This window comes from Pipra filicauda, unplaced genomic scaffold, assembly GCF_003945595.2.
Source record: "Pipra filicauda isolate LSUMZ 115617 unplaced genomic scaffold, ASM394559v2 scaffold34_size3990699_pilon, whole genome shotgun sequence".
In the NCBI taxonomy this organism is placed as follows: Eukaryota; Metazoa; Chordata; class Aves; order Passeriformes; family Pipridae; genus Pipra; species Pipra filicauda.
In genome coordinates, this window is record NW_024104476.1 from 1634837 (window position 1) to 1653156 (window position 18320).

General features: G+C 34.2%; 1 protein-coding gene across 2 annotated transcripts in view; it reads left to right on the forward strand.

Moving 5' to 3' along the window:
* CWC27 (CWC27 spliceosome associated cyclophilin) overlaps positions 1 to 18320 on the forward strand; it is a 102122-nt gene that overhangs the window by 68922 nt on the left and 14880 nt on the right. The window contains exons 11-13 of one of the 2 annotated variants that reach the window (XM_027732336.2): positions 6004 to 6101; positions 15124 to 15233; positions 17972 to 18075. In XM_027732336.2, coding sequence (XP_027588137.1) covers positions 6004 to 6101; positions 15124 to 15233; positions 17972 to 18075 — 312 coding nt within the window. Of the gene's footprint in view, positions 1 to 6003; positions 6102 to 7207; positions 13935 to 15123; positions 15234 to 17971; positions 18076 to 18320 lie in introns of those variants that run through there. The other variant, XM_027732337.2, reaches the window with a different exon arrangement.

An 18320-nucleotide genomic window follows, 5' to 3' on the forward strand; every position in this document is an offset into this window, starting at 1 on the left:
TGATGTTTATTTTATTTGTTACTGAAAACAGCTCACCAGAAGCTGTCATGATGTTTACTGTGCAGTCCTTAGTCATCCCTCTTGTGCTTAAGGTACCATGTTTGTTGCTACCTGTTCACCTGATACAACATTGTTTTTAAGGTGAGTTAGTGGAACAGCCATTCCTGAGTTCCTTCCCAAGGATGAATTCTGGAGCTTTATCATGATTTAGTTGGTTGTTATCTCCCCTTGTGACACCTCTGTCTCTGGTCTTGTCTCATTTTAATGTCCAAATTGAATCAGGTCCTTAGAGAGTTGTCTCCCTAGAATCTTCTTTGGAGAAAGCTGACACAAATCAATAATTTATCTTATCAGCAGTAATTTTGTTTTACTTTATTAGTCCCTTTCATCCCATGTGACCTCTTTCTCCTTCTATGTTTTCTTGTTTTACTTAATCACTTTAGCATTAAACCTTCAGCTATTTCCTTTTTAAAATTCATCATAACCCCTTTTATGCATCCTCTAACATATGATCTTCTACAGTCTATTCTAACAGACCTAGCTGAAGTATACAGATAGAAAATTATCTAGTTTAATAACATTTTAAAACTTGTTAGTCACACTATTTAATTCTTTGTCTTTCTGGTCTCTTTTTTTTTGTGAGCTTTGCATTGCAGCCAATACTTTTGTTTTGTTTTCCTTTACACCCATGCTACTTCTAAAGCATTTAGTATTTTTATCTAAGATATTAGAACTTGTTTGACTTTTCAGGTGAAACTACACTTCTACACTTCATGAAGTTATGGATTTGATTTGCTTCCCCTAAGATGGTAGAACAATGTAAAACAGTGATGTAGATAAGAATTTCTGAATAATAAAGACAATCAGTAGTGGCTAATAGAAAAATATGTTGAATTGTTTTACTAAGAGATTCTGATGAAGTAACCTGTCTTTAGGTATTTCCTTTTTTCTAGGCTAAATGTTCATGATAAAATTTATTCTGGATTAATCTGAAGGAAATGGTTAAAACTAAGGAGAGGAAAATATAGAACAAGAACTGTAAAATAGGTAAGAAGTTGATTAAAAGAGAACATATGCTTATTTTCGAAAGCTATTGTTTTGGGTCAAATTGATAGGATAGTTCTAATTTCAGGTTTTCAGTAATACTTTAAATATTAAAAAAAAAAGCCCACCACAGTTTGTTAAAAGAAGCTTGTAAATAGTACAAAAGTTGGAAAGTAACGTTAACGCAATGGGAACATCCTCGTAAAAAATTGGATAATCTCAAAAGCTCTAATGATAGAAATAGGGTGAAAGAGTCATAGGATCATGCAGTAAGGAACAAAACCAAGAATTCATCCCTCAGGCTGTCACTCAGAAGTGACAGAGGAGGAGGAAAACCTCTTAATTACAACAGCTGTGAGTGACCAATGTGGTGTGTTATTACAAAAACCAAAAAAAAGAAAAAATGTTTTTATCAGTCATTGAGCTAGGCATTTCCAATCCAGGTAGATATAGCATGGATCTGGATGAGAGATGCTGTCAGTCTCCTCCAGTCTTTCTGTTTGTTTTTGTTTAACAGTTGTTGACTACCTTCCATTAAGCAAAGTTAGGTTTTTCTCTTAAACTGGGAAAATTTAGGGTCTCCTGTCTGTTCCAGAATCTGCTGTGAACATAGAAGGTTCAGATAGTGCATAAAATCAGCCTTAATATATGATATGTGATATATGATACATGTCTTTATATATCCCTAGTGCATACATCTGCATTTTCTGGCAGTGTAGATGGTGGCTGAACTATGTAAGCAAAGAAAGTTTGTAGCGAAAGCTAATACTTTTATTAAGCAAACTATGAAAGAAAAATAAACTAGCTGAAGAAGAGCACGTGTCCTGAAACCTGTGGGGTTTTTTTCCCCCCCTACATCTGTCTTAGATACCGTAATAAGATGTATTGCTTCTCCTTTAATATCATCTTGTACAAGTTTATACTTCATGCTTAGCCTATGGGCCCTGCTGTTTTACTGAGCTTCTCCCAGTAAAATGGCAATATTCTTCAGTCTCAGCCTGAGAATTTGTTGCACAGTACTGAGACTGTTGACACACCATGTAGCTTATAGTCCAGTATGCATAATTGCATTAAAATATAGTGCCAGTTCTCTGAAGCTTTTATAATGTGATGCACCTATTCACACTCAGGTTTATGGAAATTAAAAGACAGTAGTGATTGCCCATGTAGTCTTTATTAAATATGCCAGTCTTATTAGATTTCATCGTTGAAATCTTTCCATAATCCTAAGAAAAGGAGCAGTTTTGAGCTTTTGCAAAGCAAAGCAAGTATGATCATATGGTGACTTACCTCAAAGTCAGAGTTTATTTCTGTAATCAATTCTCTTTTCTTTTGCCAAAATGAAGTGAATAGAATATAAAACATCTCCTTTTTGAATTAAATTACTTTGTCCGTTTAGAAGACTCTTAGTTGCTTTCAGAAAGACACCTTTAGTACATGGCACTTAGAAACAATTGCATTCATTTAACTTAAAGTATTTGACTAAATTTCCAACTGATTTTAATCTTTATTAATTAAGTATTAGTTCCTGATCAAAAATACAAAGTAAAAAGAAAGCTGAAGCATGGAATATATGTCATTAAGAAAAGAACTACAGAAGACCCCAATATTAAGATAAAAGTATATTGAAATATAAAGCTTTATTTCTGGTACAAATAAAACCTGACAGATGGAAGAGCTCCTTTAGTAAACAAGCACTACTAAGTGCATTTTGCCAGCACTTTATTCAAGTCAAAAATCAACTGAGCTTGAATCAGTAAAATGGCTAAGGTACCAAAAGTGTAACAACACTGTAACAAGTTTTTGGATCTACACTTGCTCACAGCTCATCAGCTGAGGGCACAGTGTAGCAATTGTCTGTGTGCTCACTTATGAGTTAGACCCTTAGTGACAAATGAAGACAAGAGTTTTGTTATTAACCTTTAGCCTTGTGTGCAAGCCACTTCTTCCTATTGCATTTCATAGGGATGGAATCATGATCTGCCAAAGTCCGCTTTCAGTAGGAAGATTAAGGTCAAGCAGTCTTCATCAGATTGTGTGTGGAGTTTGTCTAGCCATATGCATATGTCTAGGTTCTTAAAGTATTCGAGCTTTGTATGACTTGTGACGTTAATCTCTGAAACAGTCATAGGCTTGGAGTTAAGAAACTTTTGCAGTTTATGTATTGAAATAATTAATTAAAAATAATCTTTTAACCTTAATATCATAGAAAATGGAGGAAGGTTTTTCAGACTAATACTTCTGTGTTGTCTGAGGCCTGCTTCACCATGAAGTACATTAAACTGCAAATAAGTCATGAAGATACTTTTGCTGTGTTGGAGTTAAGAAAAGGTACTGCTCAGCCATTAGGTGCAAGCAAAATTGTTTTTTTATTCACTTTATTGCTGACTTAGAGATTACTAGTAAAATAGTTCCTGTCAGCGCTATCAAACTAAGCCACTACTGAAACAGAAATTCAAATGGAATCCTAGATTTGATTTCACTGTAAATTTTCTACATAAAATCATTTTATTCTTCTGAGTAGAATCTGAAAATTCTGGACTTATGAACCATTTAGCTAGATCTTTTTCAGTCTTCTGCAGAGGAAGGTTACACCTGCTCTGGAAGTACCTCTCTGTGTTGAGGGAGGGAGAGCAGCTCCCAGGTGGCAGGAAGTGTCAAGAGGAGGAAGAAGCAGGAAGCAAGAGGAAGAGGAGAGCCTTCAGTGTAGCAGTGGAACCTAGGAATCAGTGGGACAAGGATGGAGCAGAGAGAGCTAAGCCTTTGTAGCAACAGAAACTTTCCAAGGACAGCAGGCAACTACCTAGTTGATTACAAACCAACAGCTATATTATATGAAACCTGAATGCAAATTTACAGCATGCAAAAGCCTATGCCTCAAAGATGAAAGGGGCAGGTACAGACTTGGTACTTGGTACAGACCCTTACTTGGACTCTGCTCTGCCTTATCAGTTTGACATTTTCCTGTTTACCAAGTCAGGAGCCATTTCTACTTCTGTTCCAGTAAATGACTGTAGTATGGCTTTCCTATCAGCCAGTTCTTATGGCTTCCTCTTAAGCATGAAGCGTTTTTGGATTGCCTTTCTTATCAACCTAAATTGGCAAAATGTGCCTAGGAATAAAAAGTTTCAGAAGTGTAGAGCCTATATAAAGAACCAAGTCCTTTATTTGCCTAGTACTGATCATAGAGGGGCTTGAAAAAACCATTTTGGAATTAGTCTTTCTAGGAATTAAGACCTTCTGTGTTCTGTACAAAAACCTGTTTCCATTGGGAAAAACAAGGAGGTGGGGAGCTGAATAGTTGTCATTAGCTAGTTCGTTGTTAATGCTGCAGTAGTGTTCGGACAACTAAGCATAAGAGTAAATGGGTCCCTGTTACAGGAAAACTGGTATGCTAGGCTCTGTTACTAAGTATCATTTGTAACTCCCTCTCACTGTGTTGCTATCACTGTCTGGCACTCTAAATATTTTAAACATACCACTTTTATTGGCACGTGTTGTTCCTACCATGCAACTTCCGTAAGAAAATGTTGCAGTGTACTAGATTTGTATTGTAATACAACTTGCTTACCATACTATAACCAATTTCTAGAAAAGCAATCAAGTTACCTCGATTAAAAATGTCTCTTTATCTTCCCCTATGATTTTCTTCTTGGGATAGAAAAGTAGAACTGTAGTCTTACGAAAAAACTGTTAATGTAGCTTAGTGTAGCTTCCGCCATTCTGTTGAAAATGAAGACCTACTGCTGTGGTTGACTGTTTGAATAAATTTACAGTGACAGTCTTCTTTTGCTAGTGCTTTTCACAGACTCTGTATTTGCGCGTACATACAAATGAAAATGAAATGAAAGAGGGGTCATCACCCCCCAGTTCCAAGTCTTTCCTTAAAAAAGGCTGTTATGTTGTAAATATTACAGATGAGAATTGAGGTACATAAAACAACTGCAGGGACATGTTTGCATGTCGTGTTCCTGCATTGTAATAATTTCTGCTGTTCAGTGACTGTGGTGAATACTAAATCAACCAGACCTTAATTGAAAATAAAATTTTTAAAAAAAGTGCAAAATATATATTCTAACACCAGAAAATTTGAAGGAGTTATCAATTCTTTTACATAGGATAACCATTAGATGGGCACAAATAGGTATGAGCTGAAATTCAGTTTAAATTGAATTTACAGAAGAGCTTTTTTTGCATTGAGTAAAGACAAGAAGGAGTTGCCTGGAGACATGGAGTCTCCATTTCTGGATATTCAAAACCTTAACAGCCAGTGCTCTCAGCAATCTACTCTGTTTGACCATGCTTTGAACAAGGAAGTTGGACTGGCTTATCTTGCAGAGATCCCTTACAATTCTGTGAAGACAAATATTTCATTTGATATTGGCACAGTGACTTGCAAATTTTATTTTCTTCTTTCTGGTGTTATCACTTGAGATTTTTGTAAAATTTGTAACATGAAATTAATTTTCATTTCTAGTAGTATATGATTACATACATTTCATGTCTTTGTCACTTAACACTACATTGCTTCTCCAATCCAGGATGCTAAGATTTATTACTTCAGTAAACAGAGTTTTATAACATATATAATATTTATTTGGCAATACCTCTGTTTCAAATTCTCCTTGTGTGGTTCTCATGGTTAAATATTAAAATGTTTAAAGCAAATTTCAGATAGGGATTCCTCATTTTATTATTCATTTCTTTGACATATTTCTTAATTTCTTGTGGGGTCTTAAAATAAGACATCTGTTAATGTTCTTCTGTTGTCTCTTCTAATGAAAATATGAACTTTCTTACCTCCTAATTGATTTTTAAGCTATGTTCTTAGCATTAGTGAGTCAATACCTTCCATTTGTTTATATAAAAAATCTAATGCCCATTAACTTTGATTCCATTTCTTCTGAGTTGCTGTACATTCTCAGAAGATTATATTCATATAAATATTTCTCTTTGCAGTGAGGAGCTACGGAAAGAAGTGCGACAGCTGAAACGTGAACTGCTGGAAGCAAAGCAGAAAAAAGAAGAAAGAGCTTTAAAACCCAAAGAGAAAGAAGGTAAGGGTTTCGTATAGATCTCCAGTTAACATTGCAGTCTTAGAAGTTTTTTTAGTTTTGTGTTTTATGTGGCTAAATGTGGGCATTCTGTTCTTGAAATGTAGATTCTTTTCTTTCCTTAAGAATAGTAGTAATGTAATGATGTCAGTATATAAGAATAATGTACAGGTAGCATTCATTCTTTCAAATGAGGTAGTATTTCTCCTTCCGAATGTCCTTTATTACATCTGTGCTGTGACTTCTGACTTGGAAAGTATTCTTGACATTCTGACTTGGAAGGGTACTTAAATGCAGATGATTAACTTTGAACTCAAAGGTGCTGACTTCAAACTTTTATGTATTTTGGGACAGCAGTGGAACTCAAATTTAGAAAATCATTACCATATATTACCTAAACCTTAGCAAAATGGGATCTTCAGCTGCCCACTTCATTGTCAGGAAGATTTTATACTCTTTTTCTTTCTAAATGTGCATAAATGTTACATTTATGATAGTCTGTAAGGTGCACATTTTAGTCCATGTGGATGTAACACCCTTTATTAGCTGAACTGAAGAAACAGAAGAGAGCGTTTTTTAAACACTCAAGTTGCAAGCTGTACATGAAATCTGGCACCAAATGTTACAAATTGGTGACTCTGAAAAAATTCTAGGAATCCTGCACAATCACTGGCAAGATAATGATTGGTGTCACTGGCCATATGAAAAAAGAACTGCGAATAGAAGTATAGAGGAGGTAAAGAGTAGTCCTTATGTACATATATGATAAATTATCTTGAATAGTACCATATATACCAGTTCTTACACTATTGCTTAAACCTTATCTCCATTCCAGGTGGGTTAAGTTAGAGGACTTTGTAATTTAAAGAAAACCACCTTCACAGTGACACACTAAAGTAATACTTGGGCAATACTCATAGTTAGTACTATGGTCCAGTTTGCAAGGCTACCTCTTATTCAAGCAAAGCCCTTATATACTCGGGTTGCCGGGGGGTTTATACTTTCTTTGAAATAAACAGCAAGTAGGAGATAAACCTGTTGAAAATCTGTAGGTAATGGCTAATGCTGAAAATAATCTTGAATTATCTTGGTTTTCCTTTTCATTATAGGAAGGAGTCTGTTCCAGTACCTGTTGAGAAAGATAGATGGCAGGAAAGAACCTATTCAACTAGTTATCAGAGAACCTAACTAAAAATTCTAAAAATAAACATGTTCTAAAATTTAAGGCAAAATTAAAAAGACATTAAATGAGATGCAAGTGGTGAAGGATAAAATGATCAATAAAAATATAGTGAAAGCTGTTTCAGGTTTGTACTAGAAAACAAACTGAACATGAATTTTCTTCACGATATGGCTGTCACTTGTTACGAATTCTTGCTGCAAGATTCTTGCTACAAATGCCTTAACTGTAAAAGTGCAGTTGTATTATTGCACTCAGTTCTAAGTATTGTACCACCAAAAAAAGATAATGAACTCATGAAATGGATGAATTGGATAAAAATTAACAAAGCCACCCAAAACTAGCAGAAGACTATGCGAACTAATTTATTAGGAGATACTTGAAGATATGTGTAATTTATGTAGGGAGTGGGATGGAAGGGTGGAATCTTAAGTATTTAAAGAGGTTAAGTGAAAGGAATGAAGCATGCCTTTACTATGAAACAGAATTTACAACTGAAGAATAATAGAATAGACTTTAGAAACAATTTATCTTGAATACAATGAACTCTAACAACGGTAGAAGTTTTGTACCAAGTAATTAATTTTGCCCCTGAGTTAAAAGCATTTAGTATATCTCACTTAATCATTTTGTATTTATTGGCCTGAATATTCTTCAATGCCATAAAACTATCGACATGGAGGAAGTCTGCTAAAAGTATAATAGTTTACCTATTCCACATTAGTTTACATATAAGAAATTGCATATATTTAAAACATACTGCTATCAGGAAATTAATGTGTATGTAGCAGGAGGTCTTTCCATTGTTCTCTGCCTGTACTCTTGGGCAATGTGGAATGGAGAGTGAGTTGTGTCATGCTGTATCAGGTGAGTCTGTGCAGATGGTGCAGACACTTGCAGTATGTCTGCCTATGCTTTTAGCTGGCTGCATTAGGAAAAAATGCTAGTTCAGAGGCTATGTAACCACATTATTATGATTCTGTGCTTGATTAAAAAACATTGCGTCTAAGCCAAGACTTGCAACCAGAGTGGGAGAAATTCACTGAAGACTACAGAACTGTGAGAATAAGGCTTAGGTCATACTGGACTTGATGCAGGATTGAGTTTAATTCTGGAGGATTCTGATGAACTGGTGGCAGCGTGACACATCTATTTTAAGTTCACTGTCAGATCTGTATTAGTATTGGCATCACATTTAGTATCACTTCTTCAAATTGTTCATGTGACATAGTATGCCTACCTAATATATTTCTGTATTCAGAGATTAGAGTAATTAAGAAAGACTAAGGAGTGAAAATTTAAGTGTTTACATTGTTTCAAGAGGTCAGAGAAAAAAAATAAATCCCTCCATGTATGTTAGATTATAACCAGCCTTCCAATTTGTGAATAGTTATTATTGACTATGCCAGACTGCTGTCAACTTTAAATAAGATGTTTTTCTTTTATATGACATTCGTTGTAGTGATGCCAGAAATTACATCAAACACTACAATTTGAGTGCTGAATTACTTCAGCATTTTGAAGTACTTGGTCAAATATTTGAAAAAGATACACTTTTCAAAGTTCTGTAGTGTAAACCTGTGAATATACTTCAGTGAAATCTGCTTTAGACGAATAACGTCTGCCCAGTTGTTTTAACTATATGTTGGTTTAAAGTAGTAGGAGTATTTATGAAGTAATACTTTAGTTTTTCATGTTAGAATATTTTTGTAAATGGTCTGATATTCTGTGGATTATGAAATTGTCACACATGGAAAAACAGAAAAGATACAAAATAGTCTGAGCAGAGAAACCTAACAACCAATGTAAAAACCGACATTCAAGTGTAAAAGTTCTACTGAGGCATGCAGTATTTTCTGTTTCGTGTTTAATTGTGATATGGTAAGCAAATGATTTAAGTGTTAAGAAAATTCTCAAAATCAAGTGAGGATGCCAATGTAAGATTATGTTTTATTTCTGTTTTATTATTACATTTGGGTACTGTCAGGAGCACTCAAAGATTTAAGCTCTGTCTTACACAGAAAAATGCCTTCTTGAAGTCTGAAACTTTTAACAAAATTTTGCACCCTTGAGAACATTGTGAACACAACAGCTTTCAAATTTAGGTGGTTTGGGAACTTCGCAGCATAAATGCATTAAGTATGAAGATTTTTTTTTAGTCGATCCAGTATAACTGCATTGTATCAAAGTATCCATCTTGGACGTGTCACTTTTGCAAAACTTTGTTTTCTTCCACTATTTACAATTTTTTTTCTTTTAATTTCATTAAATAATACTGAGCATTCCCTATTCAGTTTCTTCCTTGCTAAAGTGAATGCTTTTTTCCTCATGTCTTTCTGTCTGCAGAAGAGGACAAAATCTCACTGTAAGCCTGCTTTGATTTTAGTAGTAATCTTAAGCATGTACTCAAAATCTGCTGACATTCAAAAATTAACTGCATTTTAGACTAGGACTGTGTACATAAAAGCTACCAAAGTTCAGAAAATATTTTCTAGAAACTTGCAGTTCATACTATTTTACAGATCTGCTCTGCTCTTTCCAATAAGTGTTTTGAAGCTCTAGGAATTACTTCTAAGGTTTTATTATTTATGTTGGCTAAATGAACTAGTAAGTTTGTTCTAGAACTGTTACTTTTTCACTGTAGAAAACTGAAAATCCAGTAATCAGTCCAACCCTGGAAGCTCATTCTGTAAGCCAATCTATTCAGTTGTTCACAGTTGCTAAATATTTCCTGACTCTTACCTTACTTCTTGGCAAACTGTGTCTCTTCAGGATCAGCCAGAGCTATAGCAACAGTAACTGAACATTTCTTGAAGGTGCAAAGAAAACCACAAGTAGAACTAGTTCTGAACAAAAATATATGGGAGAGTATGTTATAAATTCTTTCAAGCATAAAATTATATTGTATAGTCATATACATAGTATATAAAGCTGTAAGAAAATTTTTTCCTGAATTCTAGAAGAAGTGTGTTATTGTCTTGACTGTTAATTATAGAAAGTGGCTTTAAGTTCTCCATTTGTCACTTCTGATAGGAATTCCATTTTAATTCCTGAAATATTAAAGGATATCAGAATTTCTTGTGTAATTCATAAGAGATTTGTTTGATTTGGAACAAACACAGCTTCTGTTTTCAAGATTTCAGTCTCATGAAGATTTTTTATGTCAGTACTACATACCTCCATAATTCCAGAAGAATGCAATATAAACTGAATATTGATGAGCTGAAAGTGGAATATAATGCACAAATACAGGAATCTGGTTTAGGCCTCTTATTTTAATTCACTGAAACCTTCATCATAACTTCTGCCACTCCAAACAAGGAGTTTTTAAGGTTTTTACAGGTTTTTGTTTTTTCCCTTTGGTATTTAATCTAGCTATGCCATACATTTCTTGAAATTTCTGTCCAGTAGGTCTTTTATCATATGAAATGTGTCATCAAAGTTACTAAAGAATGCATTTGAGATACTGAAGAAAATTTATGGGTCCATCACACTTAAAACATACACAAACCTTGCTAAATAAACTGGGACGCCTTTCATTATAGATATCTTTGTACACTCTCATTATCTTCCGTTGGTTCTGCATGAACTCATGATTACATATGCAAAGTGCATTACAAGAGGTAATGGGATTATTTTTGTGCAGTCCAGCATATAAGGAATGTTTTGTAATGTAAGGTCTGTGTAAAAATCTTCATGCTTTCTTTTCATCAAGAAAAAACATAAACTAAAATTCTTTCACTGGTCATTGTCAGCACTATAGGCTCTTACTCTTCTCCTAGTGACATTAAACCTTCAAAATCAGCATGTATTTTCTCTGTGACAGTATGTATTGTTTCTACCCTTCAGAAGATTAGTCTGTTTCTGATAATACTTTCGGCAAACCAAACTCCTTCTTTTTCCAACAAATGCTTTATAAGCAGCTTCATTATCTCTTTCTTAAAAAGGAAAAAAAATGTAGATTTTATAACAGATTCTAATTACAAGTAATTTTGGTTTGTCAAAAAAAGGTTCGTACTGTGGAAAATTTTATGCACACTGTCATACATTTGTGTAAAATTGTACCTTATCTGTGACACAGTTGGTGGACTTGCTAAGGCAAAGTTACCCCACCTGCAATGACAGAAATGGATCTCAGTCATTGAGGGCAATATGTGTATGAGCATAAGCAGTGATTATGCTTTTCAGGCAACTGAACTAGAATTCATATTTCTTGGTTTCTATAAGGTGGAAGATAAAATTGCAGTTTCCAAAATAGAGCCTATCTGATGCAACTTCTGTTGAGTGTTTGTTATGCTGTTAAATTTAGCAGGTGCTTTAGGAATTAGGTTAAAACTATCAAGCTTTCTTTTCTGCTTCACTTCATATTAGGGATTGATCCATCCCTAAGCCATCCCTAAACATCATTTCAGTTCAATGCCTTTGGATCAAGTTCTGCCTTTGTTATATTTCTGCAGTTTTGTAGTTATAGACTGACATAATTTGAACTGTTCCTAATTTAAGTGAGAGCAAAATAAGCTCTTCTGTATTTTTTTTAAAAATCAGTCTCTTCCTTTCTGGTTTAAAGACCTCAGAATCTCCTCCTTAGTTTCAGGCTATCATTGTAAACCATGTCCTAAAACCAAAGTCTTATGTTAGATTACACCATTGGGTTTGCATGTGTTCCTCCCTAAAGGAATAATTTCAGGATAGAAGAATCTATCTGAAAGAAAATAAATTACTTAAATAATAAAGTCTTTGTCACAGTAAGATGAGGAGTCTCTTGGTAGTAACTCAAGCTAGCTAAGATAAATAGTAATAGACTTACAAATTCTGTTGAAAGTAGGATGAAATGTATTTTCGATAAGGAAGGTTATCTTTTTCTTTTTTTTTCTTTTTCCTCACCTTCCTTACTGATAGAATGTACACAGCAACTTGTTCAAACTAAAGGAGAGATTACACTGTGATGAAATGCTTCAGGGCACAAGTGTGCAAAATCCCTGTAACTTAAACTGTCATCTTCTGCACCTTGCAATACCTAAATTTAATTTAATTGTTATTTCACTTCTGTGTATCCATGTCATGTTTTGTTAATTTTTGTCCAAAAAATCCTTTTTGGTTAAGGAGATTATTACCAAAGTCATGATCCTTATACTTCTGCTGAATCAGCAAACTGGACCTAAATTTGTCAAGCTTCATATGACTGTCAAGTCCATCATACATTGGTGTAGTTTCTCTTTTTTTAACTCTACTGCAAAAGATTTGGAGGGGATCTGGGAAGCCGACTGGGAGATATGAAGTAGTAGGCAGCAATCTGGTTTTACATTTAAAAAGGGTTCTTCCCATTAACAAGAGTCTCCTCTGGACATTTTCTTTTGCTTGCTAATTACCACAGTTCATTCAGACACAAAATAATTTTTTTTCAACACGAACTTTTTATGCCTGTCAAAAATTGAATATATAATTTATATTAAAAAGTACATAGTGGGTTTGAAATTATTGGAGTTTTCAAGTTTTAAAATGTGTAAGAAACCCATTGACTTAGGGGCTTTTGAAAATCCTTCCTGTATAATTGCTTGCTTTTGATATGGAGTAATAGGTTGTAAGACCTCATGGAGAAATACAATGTCTTTAGGCCATTTTAATGAAAGATGCAGAAATATGATGCATACAAGTGCATGGCTCTTTTGATTGACTCATGCTGAAGTTAGTTCAAGTGGATCTGATTATCTTTTGTCTGTCTTATGAAAAGGCTTTCCTAGGAGACAGAGAGAATGAAGTTGAGGATTAGAAAAACTCTTGACAAGCAAAGACCGAAGAAACAATAATCTCAAGAGAAGGCTTTAACTGAAATTTTAATTATTTGTATTAACACACATATGAGTGGGATAAAAATACACAAACACACAACTGCAAAGGAATTTCACCCTTTTTGTATGAGAATTGTATTTGAGCTGCACTAGAGTAAATCTTAGTCAAAAGACCTATATGACTAGGGATCCCATTTTCTTAAATTCAGCATATGTATATCAAAGTGTGGATTGCAGGTTTAAATGTTTGTAGCCATTTTCATGCATATTCAAGAACACTCTTCTCAGTTCTTTTGATTGTCAGAGGTGGGCAATTCTATTAATCGTAGGGTACTGTTATTCCCTTCAAAGCACCCCTTTTTGTAAATGTCACCTGAAAGGTTGTTTTCTATAAAGAAGCAGATGGTTTTGTAGTTCAAATTAATTATCTAGAGGCTAAATGTTAGTAAAACAAGACAGTATGTTGTTTCCACACAGTCAACAAGTATGGATACATGCATTTATGCAAAAAAAGTGTATTGTCTTCACAAGGGGTTGGTCTTGAATTAAGAATGGGATTTTTTATTAGTAGAAGAGATTGACTAATAGGGGAAAAGATGGAGCTGAACCACTATGATTGATAGTTTTACGCTGTACTTCTGTTCTTCTCAGTTCATCTGATATAATGCTGCATGAAATTTTATGGCAGATTTGATTTCATTCATCCAGCTGTTTAATCATCCCTAAATGTGTGTTTGTATGCATTTATCTATTTTGGTCATTCTAGAAGATGGCTTTTTCTTTCTTGCTGGTACCTGTAATCCACTGTTCTTCATTATACGCAAAGTATCAACTGGAAAACAGCAAATAAACCAGCCGTGAATTGTATTCTGTATGTTTCTTTTTTTTTCTGACACCTTTTAAATATGATGTAGCAAGGTTTAAATGCTGTTTAAATGCAACATAGAAATTAGGATAAAAAGGAAATAATATATTTGCAGAAATATAAAAATATTTTAAATGTAGATACATTACAAATTTATTTCCTTTTATTATGAAGAGCCATGTTCATAAACTTCATAGAATACCTCAGTCAAGAGAGAAAATTAGTTTGGGATCAGGAGCTTTTTTCTGTATAGCGGTAAGCAATCATCTAAAAAAAACCTGATACGAAGTTTGATTTAGATTTGCAGTGCATCAGGCTGAAATTTGTTGAAACAATTTCTCTAAAAATGTTTTCTATTCATGATTTGTAGTGGACATCTGGAGGCTTTATTCTTCTGCTTGTTATCAGGAATAACACTTCTGTAAATACATGTACATAATGTTCAAGAATACTAAATCAATATGTGAAATGTCCTGATGCTATTCAAGAGGAAGAAAATGTGAAAGGATGGTGTTGTTCATTTTCCCAATTCAGTTTTTGTCCTGTTAAATTATTAATTTGTCATGGCAGTGAATATTCTGCAAGAGAAGACAGTGTTAAAAAAAAAGACAAAAGAGAGTAGCTGTTGACTAGTCTAGATATTAATTTGTTACTAATGGGGTTTTTTTTCTGACTGACAAAATGGACTCTGTTTAAAGTTTAAATGTTACTGGGGTTTTTTCCCTTTTGCAAGATCAAGGTTTTGGTTTGTGACTACTTCAGCCTACAAAACAGGAAAACTGTGAACTTTTCTATAGGCTATATTTGTCTACTGTGTAACAAATAGTCACAAAATATTAGTACATGTAACAGTTCATCTACTCCAAGAAAGATCTTCAGGAATGAAGGTCAGCTTGTTAAAGGAATTTCAGCAGTTTTCATCAGAGATTTTATTTCTGTTATCCTGCTTTCCCTGGCTCCATAGTAAAATAAAATTGAAACAAAAATTTCTTTACTTGTCTGCCCAGTACAGTGTTGTGTTTTTCATTTCAGCAAGTAGCAAATCATTCTGCTGCTGAGAAAGCAATACAACTGAAGTGTTTTATGGAAGTGTTTTTCTTGGTATTTCAGAAGTCAAAAATTATCTCCAAAAAGGTACTAAATCATTAAACCAAATTTAATTTGTTTAACCAAATGTGTTTCCTTATTCAGAGGAGGAACCTGCTCCAAACAGTGTTGTTGAAGAATACCTTCAGGAGAAGAGAAAATATGAAGACAAGCGAAAGCAGCAGCCAAAGAAAGGAGTTTCTCGTGAAGATCAGGTAATAGTTTGATAGCCTGGGCAAAAAAAATACAGAGAAGGTTCTGAATATGTTTATCTCTTCATTTGTGTAAAAATAAAGTTTTAAAATCTGTTTTTAATTTACCTTTCTAAGAATCTTTTTATTTGTAAAATTAAATATTTTAACTACCCGAGTAGAAAGATAAGTGAAGTGTCAATGTGTATTTGAAGCTGCTCCCAGTTTAGTCACTAAAATCTTCCAAAAGGAAATGCTAGCCATGAAGTGGTATCCTTGATTACATTTGTGAGAATTTGCATTTCTACACAGTGCTTTCCTTGGCTCTGCAACTTGCCGTAAGATAACACTGGGACAGAAGTTTGCATACTTGGCATCTCTTCTAGTTGGGGTTTTTAACATTTTAAATTATGTTTTAAAGAGTACTCCTTGGTGTCATGCAATGAACAGGAATAGTTCATTAGTCTACTGTAAGAAGAGAATGCTTTATGAGATATAATGAAAATTATGTTTAAAAATTAGTTAGGATTTCTGTAGACTTTAGTGTGCAAATATGAGCAGTGTAAAGTTTGCTTTACAAAAACATTTATTTTTTTCTGAGATAGGAAAGTTTGAAAGTATTAAATATATGAAACTTCCTATGAAGTGGAAATTTCCTTCAACTTAAAATCTATGCAGCACATCAAATACATTGGTTTGTAAGTGCATGTCAGTTTAGCTACAAAGATGTTCTTATTCAAATGTTGAATCGAGAAGAGATTGAAAATTGAGGCTTAGTAACTTCAAAGCGGTGTTTGGCAAAACTTGATACATGCAGCAAGCTGATTTAGCTCTAAACTAAGTAGTTTATGGAAACTTTGTACATTCAAAATCCTATTGTCTTTAATCAAAGAATACTGAAGCTCTGTTGGCAATGTGGATCAAGGGACATAAAACCATGTCTAATGAATTTATATCAGCCCTGTCCTGAACATCACAGGAAAACGAGATGACAGGGATGTATATTTTAATAGATCTTAATTTTTATTTACATAACCCTACTGGAAACTATTCAACAATAATTAATCAAGTTTATCATCATCTGCTTCACTTGTGGGCTGCCTCTTCTAGTCTTTTGCCCCTTGTAATTGATCCTACAGGACAATACCATTTTCCATCTTCTATGCAACAGTTAAGGAAGAGGGGGAAGGGTATGTTTTCTTAAATTGCTAGATATTGGAAGTCCGAGCCTTCTAATTCTACAAGGGTCGAGTTATAATGTTATTTGATCCACACTATAGCATCTAGTCACTCACTACAAAAATGACTACTAAGATTTCAAAATTATTTCTGTCACCTGCTCTATTCACAGGAATGCTGACATCAGAGAAAATTAGACAAGACAAAAGGAATGTGGCTTTTGTTGGTTACAATTTCATGTTAAAAGGATTAGTTTCTTTTCTCCTGGTGGCTTAGGCAGAGATTTGCTGTCTCAGGTGTTGCAAGTGCAGTGTTAGTTTGCAATAGTATGGAAAGCTATAGAACTAGAATGATTTGCAAGCCCCAATATCTTCAAAACTTTCCTCTCTTCCATCTTAAACAGAAGATTAGACAGAAAATAAAGAAAATAAATGCAAAAAATCCCTCAAATCTGTATTTGGCAGTGCTAAAATATGTTTTTGAAAGAATTCAAAACCCAGGAAACTCTTCAAGTTAAGATTGCTCCCAGAAGGAAATTTGATTCCAGTGAACACTTCTGGTATTTCCTATTTCTGTTTTCTATTCTCGTTTAGTTTTTATTCTTTTAAATTTGAAAAACTTGACCAAACAAAACTACACAGCCATAGAGGTGTTTTACAACATAGGTTGCCAACCTATCACCTACAAATCAAATGTAGCCTGCCACATAAATTCAGCACTTATTCCCTGATGCTGTTGTTTCCAGGAATGTCTCAGATATCAGCAAAAGATAAGCTATGGGGTATACAAATTATTTGTATGCTCTGCCCTTTTTTTGAAGAGCCCTCCTCTCCCATTGCAAGGCTCAGGCATACAATTCTTGTATGATCAAAATCTCATTTCAGATGATCAGAAACAAGAGCTGTGGTATGATCTTCAGGTGTCATCTGAGATTTGATGACATCATTGTAACTGAAAGACTGGGCAGTATCAGCTTGAGAATAAAATAGCAAATTTAAATCAGTATGAGCTTTATGTATGCTGCATAAGGACCTGTATCTGCTGAATTGGTTAAGGTGGTTCATTTTATTTGAGTTAAAAGCTTTGAATTGTTTCAATGTCCATACATGATTTAAAATACCAATGTAAAGTGTGTAAATATCAAGTAAACTGGGTCTTCAAAGCTGTAATTTATACAGCTGATTGCTTTACAAGACGATAGAGCAGGTTCAGACAGTAAAATTCATTGTCAGCAGTGTTAATCAGCTGTTTTATTCTGTAAATAGACACAAATTTTTGTTCTTTAAATAGGCATTTTCAATTCACTGGATGGCCAGAGAAGTGCTCTTTCATACCTGATGGGCCCACTCCCTGCTTGCTCTTGATGCCTCAGCATTGTTTACCCACTCACATCATGTGCTCTCCAGGCAATCTTGTTCCCATGTCCCCCACCGCCTCTCACTCTCTCACTTGCCTGTCTAAAGTGTTTCTTTTGAATTTATAGGAAAGATCACTTTTCCATCTTATTGTACTATTTCTCAAAATAATAAAGATGTCGTATAGAACAATATACAACTTCTCTAAAACCATGTGTTTAATTTCAGACACTGGCACTATTGGACCGATTTAAATCAAAATTATCCCAGGCAATTGAAGAAACTCCTGAAAATGAGCTTTCTGAACCTGATATGGATAATGACGAAGGATGGTGAGATTTTTTGATTTGGATTTCTGTGTTTGCCAATGAAAATCCTACTGCATTAACATAGTCTCCCTGGTAAGCATAAATTTGAGTAGCAGAAAAGACCAAATACAAAGATAACTGCTGCATCAGGAGTTGGCTAAAATTGGTTGGTTTAGCATTCTGAAAATAAGGTGCGAGAATAGAATACATACAGCTTTTTCTTCTAGAACTCTGTGTTAAGGCTGATAAGTATTTTTAAATGATGGATG